Genomic DNA, 16060 nt, shown 5'->3' on the forward strand with positions numbered 1-16060 from the left:
CAGGTGCTCTCTGCAGACAAGGACCAGGAGAAATGCAAACTGGAAGGAAAATTTCAAGGCACTTTGGGTTTCTTACTTTTCCAAGCACAAATATTGCAGGGCTGACCCCAATGCATTTTGGGTGAAAGCAATCAACAGGCTGTTGGTGTTCAGCTGAACCACGCTCTTGTCAGCAGTGCAATATTAAAGGCTTTTTTCTTTGTTTGTTCAAAGCTGTTGATGTGTTTACAACCCGTTTGATCTTTTTTCATGTCCCATCAGACTTAACCGTAGCTATGTCATCATGTTCCCAGATCTCTCACTTTATCAAGTACAGTGTTATCATAATTAATAGATACGATGATGATAAATACGAAGATAGATGAACTACAAAAAAGTACCAAATTGTAATGAACTGACATAGTTGAGCATAAAAGGTTTTATATGTATTTGTGAATGGAAATATTTAGATTCTGTTATCCAAAAAGTTTTGTTTTGCTAAACTTGTTAACTAGAAATGTTGACATATGCTCTGTACACTTTCTATGTCTGTTAGGTTTGCGAGATGGACATGTCTAAGCAGCTCCAGGCCTATGAGGTGGAGTACCACGTCCTGCAGGACGAGCTGCTGGACACACCCCCAACCCTAAACCAGCACCAGCGAGCTGCACAGCTGGAAAGGACCAATCAGAGCCTTCGACAGCAGAACCTGGACCTGCTTGAGGAGCTGCAGGTACACACGCGTGCATCGCACATAAACACAAGTTGTGGCCTGCATTGTTTTGTTCATTTTAACCTTTGTTTGGTCCTCTCCCTCCAGGTGTCCCACGCTCGTGTGTGCAGCCTGGAGAGTCGAGTGGAGACTTTGGCCCAGTCAGAGGGGCAACTGAGGGAGCAGGTTTCTGCACTGGAGGAGGAGAAGAAGCACTTGTTGAGCACCATCACACACCTCCAGGACCTCCTCACTAGCCTCGGCATACACAGCTCTCCTGATGGACACACACTCCCTCCATCTGCTGAAAGACATGCAGCCACAGCAGCAGTAAAGACAAAAGGACTGGGGGACAGGACTGTGGACCCGCTTCTCCACCCGCTGGCTCCTCCAGAGGGTTCATAACTACAAATAATACATTTCCAAATAGTAAGGTCGACCAGAGGTGGAGTCGGCTGTGGAGGACCCAGGAGGAGAGGGTCAAGGGAGACATCAAGATGACTCCCTACCTCGACCTTTGTCCTCTTCCCATCTCCAGAATGTTTTAATAAAAAGGGGCGAGACAGAGGAAGTTGGACGTAAAGCGGGGAGGAGAAGAATGGAAATACAACAAAAATTGGATGAGGTTAAGAGAAACAGAAAAATAAAGGATGGCACCCTTGAGTATTATCCCAAAATGTTTCACACGCCCTCTTCCAGCTCTCTAACAAATATAAATGAACATGTGATATGACCAACAATCCCCAAAGATAGAGCTGTCTCACTAGGCCTGTGCTGTAAAAACAAAATAGTTACATTTGCACCTGTATTTGTATGTTTGTGTCTTCGAATGTCTGTGAGTGCTATCACTCATGTATTTTATGAGGGTCTTTTTAACTGTCTCCCATGCAAAGAGGCTAAAATAGCCAAAGACTGTCACTATTAATGTAAAACGAGCTAAAACAAAGACTCAGATAGTATCCTGAACAACATGTTATCGATCACCCTTACACTCCACAAAAAGTACCAGATGTACAAAGATGAAATGTCTCCAGAGAGGCGTGTCAAGAAAGTGAAATGAAGAGACGGGTGAAGAAATAAACTTCATGACAAAGTGTTTTTTCTGTTAAAAAGTTTGAACATGTTTTAATTTAAATGATGTAAGATTGCGGATGGTGGTGCTCATATTCGGAGGTCAGAGTTGAAATATGTTATGTTTCCTCCTCTGCTTTTCTAGTCTTCCACAGTGTTTGTTTCCTGATCCTGTATTTAAACTTTATTTAGTTACTGTAGCTTACAGGAAGAGTAACACAATAAATAGAGTCCATTTCACATCCTGTTTTTTTCACCTTTGAATACACGTCAATCTGTGTAGAAAGGGAAATAGATGCAGTTTCAGCAGAAAACTGTAAAACAGTAGCGTTGCTTTTCTAGTGAGGAGAAATCCGCCCCCTTTTCTTTTTAAGAGCCTGATCAATTACTTTAAATCGCTGCAAAACAAACTTATGGCTGAAAGTTCAAACAGGAGACCTCTGCTGTTGAGACAGTCTGTCAGCTAGAAATCATTTACTGTATTCAACACACTGAATTCATTCAAGCCGAGCTGCAGCTTGGTGTGTTCGTATGTGAATGTCTAAATGTGTCACTGTGCGTCTGTGTGTTTGTGCACTTCACTGATCAACAAATGTGTTGATTTACACTGTAAAGACACTTTGCTCTTATTCCTGACTCTCCTTGCACATGTTTCTGTTTTATTGATTATTAATGTTATGTGTACTATACTGTGTACTTTGGACTGTGTACTTTAAAATACATTTCATATCCTTTCAGCACATCTGAAGCCAGTTTTCCTTTTTTTTTTTTGTGCACACATACAGTATGAACTCACGTCAGGTGTCAGACTGTTAGAAATGGTGTAGACTCTGCGGCCTCCTGTCCAAACATGCCACTCAATTTGAATGCTGTGGCCTTGATATTAGGTTTCAAGCATATGGAAATGTGCCATAGACGGTACTTAAAGCACAGACATGTATTTGTTTTCAGGAACACCTCCTGTGGTTGAAGAAAAAGCATGTTGGGGCAAGTTGTGGCTCTGTTAGCATGCATGCATGCATGTGTGTACACAACAGATAAAGCACCAAGAAAAGAACCTCAGCAAAACAAAATCAGAAAAATACACAATAAAACATAAGAACTTTTGATTTTCTAATATATATATATATATATATATATATATATATATATATATTTCCTGTGTGCATTGAAAGTTTCAGAATTTCTTTTCTTAGTTGCCATGTTCATGTCCACCTGCCAGATGCTCTGGTTTTTCCAAGTGATTGTGTCTTTTTTTCTTTTTTTTTTTTGCTGCTGTTTTTTGTATGTATGCATTTCCTCGAAATCCAGCTCAAAGTAACAATTACACAGAGCTCCCAGCTCGCTTCACATTCCTAAACCTGTTTGAGGTCCTCTGTGTGCACCCATTAATCAACCAGCTGGTCAGGTCGGAGCTGCCTTTTTATCAGGATGTTTCTGTTTATGCAAGTGATCATAAATAACAAAATCACTCTGTTGAAGTCATGCTTTTTTATTATTTGGTAAAAAAAAAAAAAATCAGTGTGCCGTTCAATTGAATAATAGTTAAAGCAGCAGCTCGTTATGAATTGCATTTGTAAACTAAACACTGCGAAGTGAAGATTCATAAAGATTAAATTTCCACGGCTGCTGTAAGAGATAAATCCTTTAACAAGAATAATGTGGTGGGAGCCGCCGCTGTTAAGTGAACAACAAGGTTTTCATATGAGCTTATAAGGTATGATACTGTTGTGTTCTCAACTTGTTTCCACTGAACCAGAAGCGGAGTGGCAAGAATATAAAAATACATGTAGCGTCAGAGCTCAGTCATGCTGTGATGCTTCTGAATGCATCTGCCAATCAAACCTCACAAAGAGAAAGCAAAATGTCTTTCTAATGTCTTCCCTGATATGTCTCCCCATCATTTACAAATTATTTAAAAAAAATTTTTGTTGGTGTTGAGTGGTACCTCCTGTTCCTCATATTACAGTACACGCATAAACAGCACTCAGCTTTTTATTCTGAATACAGAGTTTTTGATTTTTCTTTTCTCACTTGACACAACTACATACAGAGGCACAACATTCAGACAAAAGACTTTCTCCAACAGGGATCAACAAAAGAATCTCATTGTTATTAACATTAATACCATCATCAATACTGTCAGCGAGTTCTTACACTGATCATTCTGTTTCAAAGACACAGCTGATGTTTTGATCCAAACCAAACCCTCTGCTGAGTGGAGATTTCCATGAAGCAGCAAGAAAGGGAGTCGAGCTCTTTACATAATACCCAGAAGCTGGTCGCGCCCTGTTCTAATGAGACCAATCAGCAGGTAAGCTGCATGACTGCCCAGGAAGTGGCCACACCCTGCAGACCACTAACCCCCCCCCTCTCGGAGGCTTGATGCAGCTAATCTCTGATGAGCTCTTGGATTTTCTCTAAGCTACATAACTCCTCACCGAGCAGCCCTGCCCAACTCGTGTGTCTGTGTCAGAGGCTCGGTGATCATGCAGGTTGTAACAACTACGGTTTTGTATAGTGTGTTTGTGTGTGCACCTGCTGTGTCAGAGCTCCTGCGAGTTGAAAAGGACACAAACAGGAGCTTCTTGCGTGACTGTGGGTGAAACTCTGCATCCTTGGATGTATTCCTTTAATTCTCTGGTTGAGTGAACTGAGACGGAGCAGGATCACCCGCCACCGAGGGTGCTGCCTACGCTGTGTGTAAACAGAGCGTATGTGTACATTATGTGTGTGTGTGTGTGTGTTTATGTGTCTCTGCCAGGCTGAGCAGACTGCCAGGTTGTCCAGTTGCCCAGAGTTTTTTTTGTTTTATTTGACTTGGCATCTGTTTACCCTCCTCATCCCTGCCCTGCCCTGTACTCAGCTCCACCACACGCCTGTATTCTCCTACAACCCTGACTTCAACACACTGAGTGAGTCTGAGAGAGATACATAATAATTATACATTATGTAGTTTGAGGGCAGTATATCAGTGGTTATCAAGACCTGATTCACCTTCCTCCATCTGATGGCTTTGGGCCGTAAACCACTGCAGTAATGTACACAAGCACAAATAATGATACGCGTGGTAGACGTGATGTCTGTGAAGAGCTGGATTCATTTGCTTTGCCCTCCAGTAAGAAGGAATAAAAATCAGATCACAGAAAGAAAGAAATTAGCAGTCATAATTTTGAGGGAGGCCATTACTTTTATTTGGCAATGACTATTTGAATGTCGGAAAATGTTTAATCCTCACAGTGTGCAAGTTTGGATATGGAGTATGACAAGACCAAGAGTCTACAGCTCTCTGAGGCTGGTGTAAGCGCAGCACTACAATTTTTATTGGTTTTGTTTGCATACCAGAGCTTCTACAAGCATACACAAATGTAGATGTTAAATATATTTTACCGTAGCACAGTGAACCATTTAGGTACTGTATAATCTCCCCCCTCCCACAACAAGCCCACCACCCAGCTCATCAGCTCTTCCTGATATAGTGAGTTTACTTGTGTTCGTCCATAAAGGATCAAAAGACTCCTCAAGCTGCATGCCCACAAAATAGTGGATGTAGTCCATAGTAAAACAAAGTAATGGTGATAATAATCATTTCAAACTGTGTCATTAGCCGAACTGTCCTGGCACTTTGATGATGGGAGTGTCGCTGGGTTTGCAGGTATTTGGTCATAGGGCTGAAGTGTTGGTAAAGAGTGCACCACAATTATTACAATTCATCCTGAGGGGGACATGAATGTTTGTACAAAACATCACGGCAGTCTACCAAGTAGTTGCTATGACTGACTGACGCTGCCATCCAGAGAGCTGCGCTGCTCGCAGGCTGAAAATGCACCACTTTACCTTTACACACCAGCAAATGGCAACTTCACACTTTTATGTGGCGTATAAAGTAATTCAGGTGGCTGTAATCATTAATGATGCTCTGTTTAAAGCCACGTAACAGCACATCAAGTGCTAAGACGAGAGTGCACTGGTCAGTCCAAAAGGTCAAATGGTGTCAGTGACAGCCCATAAAGCTCTACCGCAGCACTAAAACTTGATAAGCAGCCACTTTACCCGAAGCACCTGGTTAATTCAGTGTGATGGAGGCTGTAAAGTCAGCTCCTGATTGTACTGGCCCTGTTGACACTGAGCCTGTTCTTGCTAACTGCCCGACGTCAGTTTTAGCTGTTGAACCTTTAAAATATTAATCTGAATAAATGTATGTGTTCATAACAGTAGCAGCAAATGCCGGATGGTGGTGATTTGACTTGGAGCAAGTTCAAGAAAGCTTTTGTAGGTTGAGCTGAACCTATTCTCAAGCTAACTGTATCTACCTGGGCTGCAGGAATAGGAGACGAAACCCAAGAGGAAGCCGCAGTCTGTATCTTGAGTCTTGGGTCTTTTGGGTGTGGCTCTTTTTTTTTTTTTTTTGTAGCTGTGTTTGCACAAGAAATCCTGAAAACAATTTGATACATAGTTTTTTGTTTTTTCTTAATGCAGCCTATTTTATGGCAAAGAGTAACATCAGACAACATCAGTCTGATCACACAATTTGTTCAAAATATCTTTAAAATTGACAAAGTGTGCTACATATTTTCTTTCTCGCTACGGCTGTTGAGAGAAGCTTCTTCCTCAGGCTATCAGCAAGGTGTACTCTCAGCCCACTGTCCTCTGTGAGGGCTTCGCCCCTACATTTGCATACTTCCACTTGAGTCGGAAACATTCTATACATTTCTTTTAGTGATAAGTTGCACACCCCACCTACACAGTGGCTTAGTATCGGCAGTTAAATACTTCTATTTATAAATGAACCAAAATTCTGTTCATTCATTTTTTTTTCTTTACTACACTACTTTTTTTGCTCAGCCCTAAGAGCATGCCACCTTGCATTTCACTGCACATATGCAAGTGTCGAGAAAAAAAAAAACCCCTCTGTAACTGAAACAAATGATTTTTTTTTTTTTACATTAGTCCTGACCCTGAGTTTCTTAAACATGTACATTCCTCCCACATCACATTTAAAGTGTTCTCCAGTTCTCATGTGCAATAACTCAGAATAGAAACGAAGAAGAAAAACAAGTCTTATTGAAGAAATTTCAAAGTCTTGACAAGGAAATTGCACACATATCCTACCCTGTGCATTTCAACATCAGTCTGTGCAAATGTGTGTGTGTGTGTGTGTGTTTCATCATACCACCCAGACATTGCAGCTCCACATGTCCAAACTGATAGTTAACATGTCACTGTTGCGTAATGTTGTGTTCAATAAATAATGCACAAATTCCTGTGTAATCCAACCGAATTTAACTCCAAGTGAGTTTTTTTTGTTTGTTTGTTTGTTTGTTTTTTTTTTGTATGTGTGCGCGTGTGTTTGCATGTGTGCGTGCATATCAAAACCAGAGTTATTTGATTGACACATCACAACTTATGAAAATTAAAAACACTTCCTTCTGCTTCTTATTTTAGTTCTCTGTCTTGTTTGTTCCTCGGTGAACAGCAGAAACAAGGCTCCTGTCGATGTTTGGTTTCTTCTGTTTGTTCGTAGTTTTAATCATGAGGCTGTTGAAAACTATAAAAGTGATAATCTGCTATGAAAACAAACACGATGAAGGATTTGGTTAAAATGAGAACAGAGACTGTTTCTATGAACACCCTCACTGTAATTCCTCTGTGTGTCTTGATTTGAAGGTAAAATACTCAGTTCGTGTTTGAGATGATCAACTGTGTCATAAGTTAAAAGATAAGAGTTAGTCTGAGGTTACAGCAGGCTGCCTGGCATTTTAAAAGAACAATGATTTATGACTGATGATATCTGAGATGATTAACACTTATGAAATAAAAGGTCACAAACAAATCTGATCGGCCAAACCTTCACAAATTGTTCAACGGAGCAGGTTAATTATTATGTGATGGGGTGGAAACGTATGTTATTTGATTAATCTCCTCTCTGTTTTATAGCCATAAAGGACAGAATGTGAATCAGGGCGTGTGTGGACAGCCATGTTAATCCAACTGCGATGATGAATCTGATCAGAGAGTTGACCTGAATCTGGTGGGGATGCACATGGCGGGCTTGTTTCTTCTTGTTACGAAGACTTAAATGTGTGAGTTAAATGAGACAGCTTCACAAGAGAGGCTGACTGGTCAACACCTGTCTATTACATATCAGAATCAGCATATACAAGAAATCATGGTACAGGAATGCCAAAGATATTATATGTCTGCGGTAATTCAGAAAAGTTCATATTTCAACTGTAAACTGTAAATGGTTATATTCATTTTTTTTTCTTAGTATCTGCCTAAAAATATCCAGTCCATATCCTTCCTATTTATTTAGAAATATTGTCACCAAGCACACAAGTGAGCAACACGTTTTGTTTGTGCTTCATCATACAGGGAACTTGAATATGTGGTCACAACCTGCACAGAAATTGTTTACAACTCTTTTTTAAATTTTACTTGACAGTGTTTCAAGCACAAACGATCTTCATCTGGTTTTTGTGCAAATTATTGTCACAGAGTAATTTATGAATTTGTGTGTGTGTGTGTGTGTGTGTGTGTGTGTGTCTCCTGATAATCCTAAACTCCATCATTAATAACAATAATAAATGTTGACACAGTCAGACTTGTTCTAAAAATTACACTACATATACAAATACATACACATATAACGTATAAATACATAAATACACATACATATGTATAAATACATATATAACTTAACCTACAAAGACAGTTTTAACACAAGATAGAATTAAATTTAATACCTGTTTGTCATACAGGCCACAGGATGAAAGATACTAGTGAAAACCAGTAGGGATGATATGGCATGAATTTGTGGAAATGTATTGACGTTTTTACTACACGGTAATCCCCAAGTATTAATAACAAAAAGCTGCAGAAAATGCATGGATGCAAAAACTAATAAAAATAGTTCATTCAAGGTTCACATATTTTACCTGAGGTTAGAGGTCTGGAACAATAATAGCAGTGAGTTTTCAGACAGTTTTTGCTGAAATCATGTACCAAACATTTTATAACTAACATTACAGCCTAGTGCACGTTAGAAAAACATCTACGCCTATGTTTGTTTGTAATACCTTTAAATACCTTTTTTTCTCTGTGCTTTTTAGGACTTTCCAAACCTGCAGATACCCTGTACCTAAGTAACTTAAGTAAATGTACTTAGTTACTTTCCACCTCGGAGTATTTACGACTCAAAGGCCACAGTGTGCTGCAGAGCCTCTACCAGTGACCTCACAGGGAAAGAGAGAGGCCCAGATTATGAAAGAGGCAGATTGTAGTCGTCCTGCTGAGTCACAAACAGCTCAGGGAAGTCTGAACAGAGAAAAGACATCCTCAAGGGAAAACTGGATAGGATGATTTTACAGGATCAGTGTGTGTGTGTCTATGTGTGTGTGTGTCCGTGTGTGTGTGTGTGTGTGTGTGTGCATCAATGTGTGTGTCAGCATATGTGTGTAAGGGTGTTGCTATTTGTTGTAGAAGGTCAGGCGCCACAGTTTGGGTGTGACCACCGCTGTCCTGTCAGCACATCAAGTGTCCACAAAACCCCTCCCTATACCCCCTGCTCCCGCGCTCTCTTTCTCTCCCTCTCTCTCTCTGTATCTTGCTCTCTCTATGTGTCTGTCTGTATCTCTCTCTCTCTCTCTCTCGCTCTCTCTCTCCCCTTTCTCACCCTCTTTCTTCCTCCCTTCCTCAGAGCCAGGGTGTAACCAAGACTCTACTTGTCAGTTACTGAAATCTGTAAAAGGAGAGGGGGGTCTTTGTGTGTGTGTGTGTGTGTGTGTGTATGTGTGTGTGTGAGCGACAGGCAGAGGCAGCAGTCAGGTTTTCTTGAACAATAAAGCTGTCTGTTGGTTATTTCTGAACCCTGGAGAGGAAGCACTACTCCCTGCAGGGTGGGGAGACGATTCACAGAGCCCCCACCCAAAACACACACATACACACACACACACACATACACACACACACACACACACACACACACGCGCGCGCGCGCGCTACTGTGCACGCAAATACACACATTGATTCAGTGGCACACGGCTCACAAGTAGCACATATTGGCTATATGTGAACCCAGAGTCTCTTTCACTGTCTTACCCCACCCTTCTCCTCAGGAATCTGTAATTGTGTCGTGAAAGGAATCATCTAATATAAAGCCAGGCATTAATCCAGCTGGGATCTGAATTACTGGATAACCTCCCTCACGAACTTCACTGCTCACATGCTCTGAATCTAAGTGTACTGCAGGTCGACTATATGAGCTGTTATGTAAGGACTTTGAAACAAACTTTAATTAAAGTTTTGATCTGAAAAATGTTATCAGATGTTTCTTTCTCTGCAGGGGGACGTGAGTAATTATTTCAGCAATATGCAGGAACCCAGATAATAGTACTTTATGTTCACTAACATACGTGTATGCATGACTGATGCTAGACATAAAGTCTCTGAATTTGTGGGATTATTTGCTGTGCCCTGCAGTGATGGGCAATAAAAATTTGATCACAGAAAAAAAAAAATGTAATAATAATAATTTAGAGATATTTGGGGGGGAATAATGACTTTTTTGCAACTGACTGTCTCAAAGAGTCAGGAAAGTTGGCAAATGTTATAATGCACATGGTGTGTAACTTTGGAGATGATCTGTCTGCACAGAGCTGTGTTTGGAGCTAAATACTAACGCCAGGCTAAAAGGCTCACAAAGACACTGCTAACATGCTGATATATGTATATGTTCACCATTTAACTTTAGCATGTCAACATGCTACAGTTTGCAAATTAGCAGTGAACACAAAAGGCAGCCAAGGCTGATGGGACACTCTTTAAGAATACAATTTTAATATTAGATGCCACCATCTAGTAATGATGGAGGAGAAGTCAGGGAATCACCAAAATGATTACGGTTCAGCCTGAGGTGAACACAAACGTCTGAAACCAAACTGGTTGTCAAGGTGTTGCATTTAAAACTACAAGTGACAGACAGAACAGCCAACATTGCATTGCGGTTTTCAAAACATAAAGCTTCCAGGAAAAAGAAGAAGGAAAGAGACAGAGAAGAAAAGAAAAAATATAAAACAAGGGGGAAAAAAAGTGAATAAATTAAAGTTATAGATTAAAGAAAAATAGAGACTCATCACTGAGGAGCACTTTTCAGTTTTCATCCTGCCGAGGTGTGTGCGCACACAGAACACACCACTGCTAATATGCAAAGCAAGGGCGTCAGTGAAATAAAGGGAAGAGCCTGGTATGCAGACTGCTAACAGGTGTGTGTGCCTGGTTCTGTGTGTGTGTGTGTGTGTACACAGTTTTAGAGCCTCATTAGCTCAGAGGATCGGGCGACAGCAGGATGGAAGATATTGATTGAACTGCAGGGTTATCGAATGAGGACATACCATACGTTTGAATCCCTTTATTTTGACTTACACTGCTGAGTATTTGAAACAGAGTAAGAATACATGTTTTTAAAGGCTCTATGCACTCTGCTTAAGTCTGTTTGTGGGTGCTGTACTACTGTACTGACTAGGATTCGGTTGCACCGTTGGGTTGGTCATAAATTAATTACTTAGTTTGTGTCTAATGTACTTTGTAAGTTATATGTAAGTCCAGTACTAGCTACCTTTAAACTAATGATTTATGTGTAAAAAAAAAAAGGCCCCTTTACACTGTGGAACCCATTTACACCATGCAGCTTTACAAGATGCCAGTTGTTAGAGAAACATGGTAAAAATCCAGTTCTCAATCCAAACAATGGTCCTAGATCAGAATGAGAGACACGTCCACACAGCCGACTTGGAGCTTTGGTGACCAAGGATAAATTTGCGACCCAGTCTTCACTCTGCTGCTACGACCCTCGTCTACTTGTGTATACAAATATATCCAGCTGCAGCTGCAGCAACAACATGAAGGACGTATCTGAACGAAGTCAAACTTCCAAACATGGTTGGAGTTAAGGTTAGGTGTGGTTTGGACTCTCTGCTGTGAAGAAATGACTGCTGGAAATGATAATGGTCATAGTTTGAAGGGGGGGTGTGGTTTGAAGGGTCTGCAAGGCTGCAGCTGGACCCTTCTTTCTCCATAAACAATAAGGATATGACACAGAATACATTGGCTAGCATGACGTGTTGTACATGTAACAACAATGGAGAAAGGGAAACAAGTTTGTGATTTGCAATAAACTTATATCATTGTTGTTGTTGTACAGACTAAAGACACCTTTGACCAGTAAAGAGCTGAGGAATCTGTGGGACCTTCTAATCAAAGCGAAAGCACTGAAGCATCACTGGCTGCAAAGAACTGCCAAAAATAACAGTTTTAGGGGCCAATATATAAAACTTATGTAAATCTTTTGTAAATGTAGGTAGTTTCGTTAGTTAGCACATTTAGCTACACAACAGTTAATTACACCTGGCAGTTACCTTTAGGTGGAAAACCAATGAGAACTAGTTTGTGTTGTTCACACGGTTTTTATTTAGTGAGGCGTTAATACTCCTTTAGTTTGGACGAGCTGCTGTGCTAGCCCTGTCTAATCCACACTGATGTTGCTAAATTTCATTGTCGATAAATGTGCGCTGTCCCCTATAAACAATCTAATCACATATTCACCTCTAAAAGACAGATCTATTACTGAGTGTTTTACTGAAAAGGTTAACAGGGAACAAAGCAGAAAAGATGAGGGAAAGTTGACTGTAACGAGATGTGAGCTATCATTGGTAAAATCCAGGGAGTGCACGACCGGACTGGTTGCACCTGTAGAGTTTAATTCACAATCTGTCTGGGCAAGCAGCTCATTCAAACGACTGGATAATTAAATTGATGGTAGAAGTGTCACGTCTTTTCTTCTACTGAAGTTAGCACGCTAACCAGCTAACCCCTTTCCCGTCTAATCATTTTCCAATAGTGACTAAGCATTTTACAATCTGCCACGAAGACGTAGCACTCCTCAGGGTATTATATCCTCTCGTATTATTAAGACAACACTGGCCGAAGCTCTTGTCCCAGCAAGAAACCACGTTCAGCGACAGAAAAAAACTTACAAGAAGCCCCTTGAATGCAGTTATTATTTCAAGTTAACTTAGTAGGCCTTTGTTTGGCCAAATGCCTGAAGGGTGTGGAGTTAATCTTTCCTCCAAAGAAGATATTTTTTCTGGTATAACAGAATATTCCTCAAGGAGGGTTATCGTGTCTAATTCTTTGTTGCCAAGATGTCTCACCATAAACAGACTTGTATTCAGTTTTGGAAAAAAGGACCAATTCATTGGCGAGATTTTAGTGGTATTTCTTATTTCTTCCATTACATCAGTCTCTGTAACTAACGCAGATAAACAGTGATTCAAAAATCTGAATGTATGTAGTTGAGTTGGTAAAGCAATTTGACATTGAATGGCTCTGGGCTAGTAACAGTTTGATCAGTGCTGGCACTGAGTTTTGTAATATTGATTCTTCCTTTAGTTTTTTTCTGTTTTTACATTTTTTTGCACGTATACAAAAAAATAAAACACCCCGAAATATATTTACATGGTAGCCTATACCTCCTCTAAAATGTAGGAAAAAAATGAAATCAATGCAAATACCAGTGAAATAAACAAAAATAAGAGGTACACAAAATAAACTATCTAATGCATGGTAGTTGGATATACATCTACATCCATGCAGCATCAAGCATTAATGTGTTAACCTGGTGTCTGATATCAGTCATTATACTGACCTGAGCTCCACCCTGTAATCACAGAATGGTTGCAGCTCACAACAGCTGTTGGCCTCTGCCAAACCACTTTTCACCAATTCACCAGTGCGGGTGAAACTTGGTAGTCACAAATTGCTGCAGAAGCACAAGGTGAATCATGATTATCATTTGTCAACAAAGCATTAACAGATCAAGTTTATGCCTTATGATCACATGACCGACTCCTCCCTGAGTCATTTTCAGTCACAATGCACCATATTTTAATCACAATAGCTGCTATTCATGTGTGTGTTTTGTGTGCTTGGTTACATTCTTTATTGGGGTGGATGGATTTCCCTCCAAGTTGACTTTATGCTTCACTTAGTAAAGTTTTAAATGTCACCACAAGGCAAGAATCACTCCTAAAGAACAAGGCAAACACGCCCTGATCTGATTCTCCCTCTTTACACCTGTGCCGGGAAAATTTACATGCTCGAGATGACTGCAGAGTTTTTTAGGAGGTGCAGCCAGTGAAAAAAAAACAAAAAACAAATTCTGTTTGTTCTTACAGTTCTATGTGTGTGGTTACACCATCCTGCCTGTCTGTCTGTTGTGAATATAGAGACAGAGATGTGATTGTTCCCCAGAGAGACATTAATACACTATAACATACCTCAGAGTGAGACTGCTGTTATTACACAAACACAGTATTCACCCTATGTGGTGTTGGAAACCTCATAATCTCTCTCTCTCTCGCTCTCTCTCTCTCTCTCTCTCTCTCTCTCTCTCTCTCTCTCTCTCACACACACACACACACACACACACACACACAGAGAGAGAGAGAGAGAGAGATAGAGACAGAAGGCAGATCATAATCTCACGCTTTCACACTCATACTTCATGGTAGCCATTTTTATGGTAGCCAGAGATCCACACAGCTGTCTCGCAGCTGTCAGATAAAGCTGGAAATCACCCAGAGATCATATTCTTACATTCCCCTGAGTTAATTATCTCATTCATTATCTCATTTACGACAGGATCAAGCGAAAAACTGTGTAAAAACTATGATTGTTCCTGTCTTTTGGCTTCTTCGTCTTCTTCTTCTCCTTCTTCTTCTTCTGCTTGTTTTTCTTCTTCTTCTTGTTTTTCCTGATAATTTGGCTGCCTATCCTCCTTGCATGTCCACAGGCGGCAAACAGAAGCATTATACAGACTTGCCATTATCAGTCTGGAATCAAATGGAAATGAATAATATAGAGACTGACAGAGCACAAAGAGAAAGGTGTGTCTCCTGTTGGCAGATTATGTTGTACTATTATTTATTATTGTGTTTGATAATGAGCTGTCAGGAAAATGTAGAGAGAGTACATCTGTTGGTGGTGTCTAAAGTTAACAACTTGATTTAGTTTTAGCTGACTGACATGTATCATTTCAGTTTTTGTTATCCTGTTTCAGTGCTGCAGTGACTCTTTAGCTCTATCTGAACATGCCTCTGCTGTCCAAAATAGTGTAATTCAACAGGTGTAATGTATGTCCAGAGCAGACACTGTAACAGTTGGCAACTGGTGTTAATGGTTTGAGTTTGGGCTAGAAGTCATGTCTCCTTCCAGTCCTCTACAGAAATTTCTTTTGAGCCTGTGAATAGTGAAGATTATTATTATTTCTTATCTATCTTGTGGTGTTTTACTATATTTATTTAATTTAGTATCCATTATAATGTCATACAACATCTTATAATAATCATGACAGCAAATATATAGTTTTAATCTCTTACACAAGTTTTTATAGTTTACAAAGGAATTTCAAATTGCATTCAATACCCTGTTTAAACTTGAATAATTGGAAAATTGCTCCAGAAATGTAGTATCTGTCTTACGTAATTTGACAGTTGAAACTAATGAAGCTCTGTTCTGATGCAGCTCACACACTGATGTCTATCATTATTGAATCTAAACTAAAGCAACCATGACAGCAATTGACAGCTCAATTAATCTCCCCAGAAACAGCTGAGGTGTGTGGGCGTGTCGGCGGTGCCTAGCAGCCTCGCTGTGTTTGTTCTGATTGTAACCTCAGATCAAACTTGCTGATTGCCATCACACAATGAAATTTTTCAGTCAGTGCAGACCTTGATCTTGAAAGATTATTGTTGCCTATGTTGAGGGTGATGCCACAGCAAAGTGGGAGCAAATTAGACAGTTTTAACCGACATGAAGTGGATGATGATTTCTAAAGCATCAACATCCGCCAAATGATTGGTTTGCAGAATGTTAGGAGTAACATAAAAGCTGGATGAGAAGAGTTTTGGCAGTGCAGAAAAGCAAAGATGATTGCAAGGCTGGAAATTCGCCTGTAAAGGTGACACGTGAAAGAAAACACCAAACAATATATCTTCCTCACTGACCTTGAAACAGTGGCGTAATTTGCGTATTTCCTTTTGCAGCAGCAGCAGCAGCAGCAGCAGCTCCTGTTGTGCACAGGAATGAAGCTATCATCATGTTTCATCTCACATGAGTGTTTTGAGAGGCCTGTGGTTCCAGTGAAATCTTACCTACCATCTGCCCTCTGCAAGTCTTTCTGGCTTCCACAGAACTACCTGCACATTTCCACATCATCTTTTTTTTTTATTGTGTATTGTT

The 16060-nt window shown here is 40.2% G+C and overlaps 1 protein-coding gene across 5 annotated transcripts in view; it reads left to right on the forward strand.

Annotated features, from left to right (window-relative positions):
* tbc1d1 (TBC1 (tre-2/USP6, BUB2, cdc16) domain family, member 1) overlaps nt 1-2502 on the forward strand; it is a 47758-nt gene extending 45256 nt beyond the window's left edge. For all 5 annotated transcript variants that reach the window (XM_071503185.1, XM_071503184.1, XM_071503187.1 and 2 more), the window contains 2 exons: nt 536-712; nt 800-2502. In XM_071503185.1, coding sequence (XP_071359286.1) covers nt 536-712; nt 800-1096 — 474 coding nt within the window. In that variant the 3' untranslated portion in view covers nt 1097-2502. The remainder of the gene's footprint in view (nt 1-535; nt 713-799) is intronic.
* The last annotated feature ends 13558 nt before the right edge of the window (nt 2503-16060 follow it).

This window comes from Trachinotus anak, unplaced genomic scaffold (assembly GCF_046630095.1).
Source record: "Trachinotus anak isolate AG129_WGS33_773 ecotype Australia unplaced genomic scaffold, CSIRO_AGI_Tana_v1 ptg000019l, whole genome shotgun sequence".
In the NCBI taxonomy this organism is placed as follows: domain Eukaryota; kingdom Metazoa; phylum Chordata; class Actinopteri; order Carangiformes; family Carangidae; genus Trachinotus; species Trachinotus anak.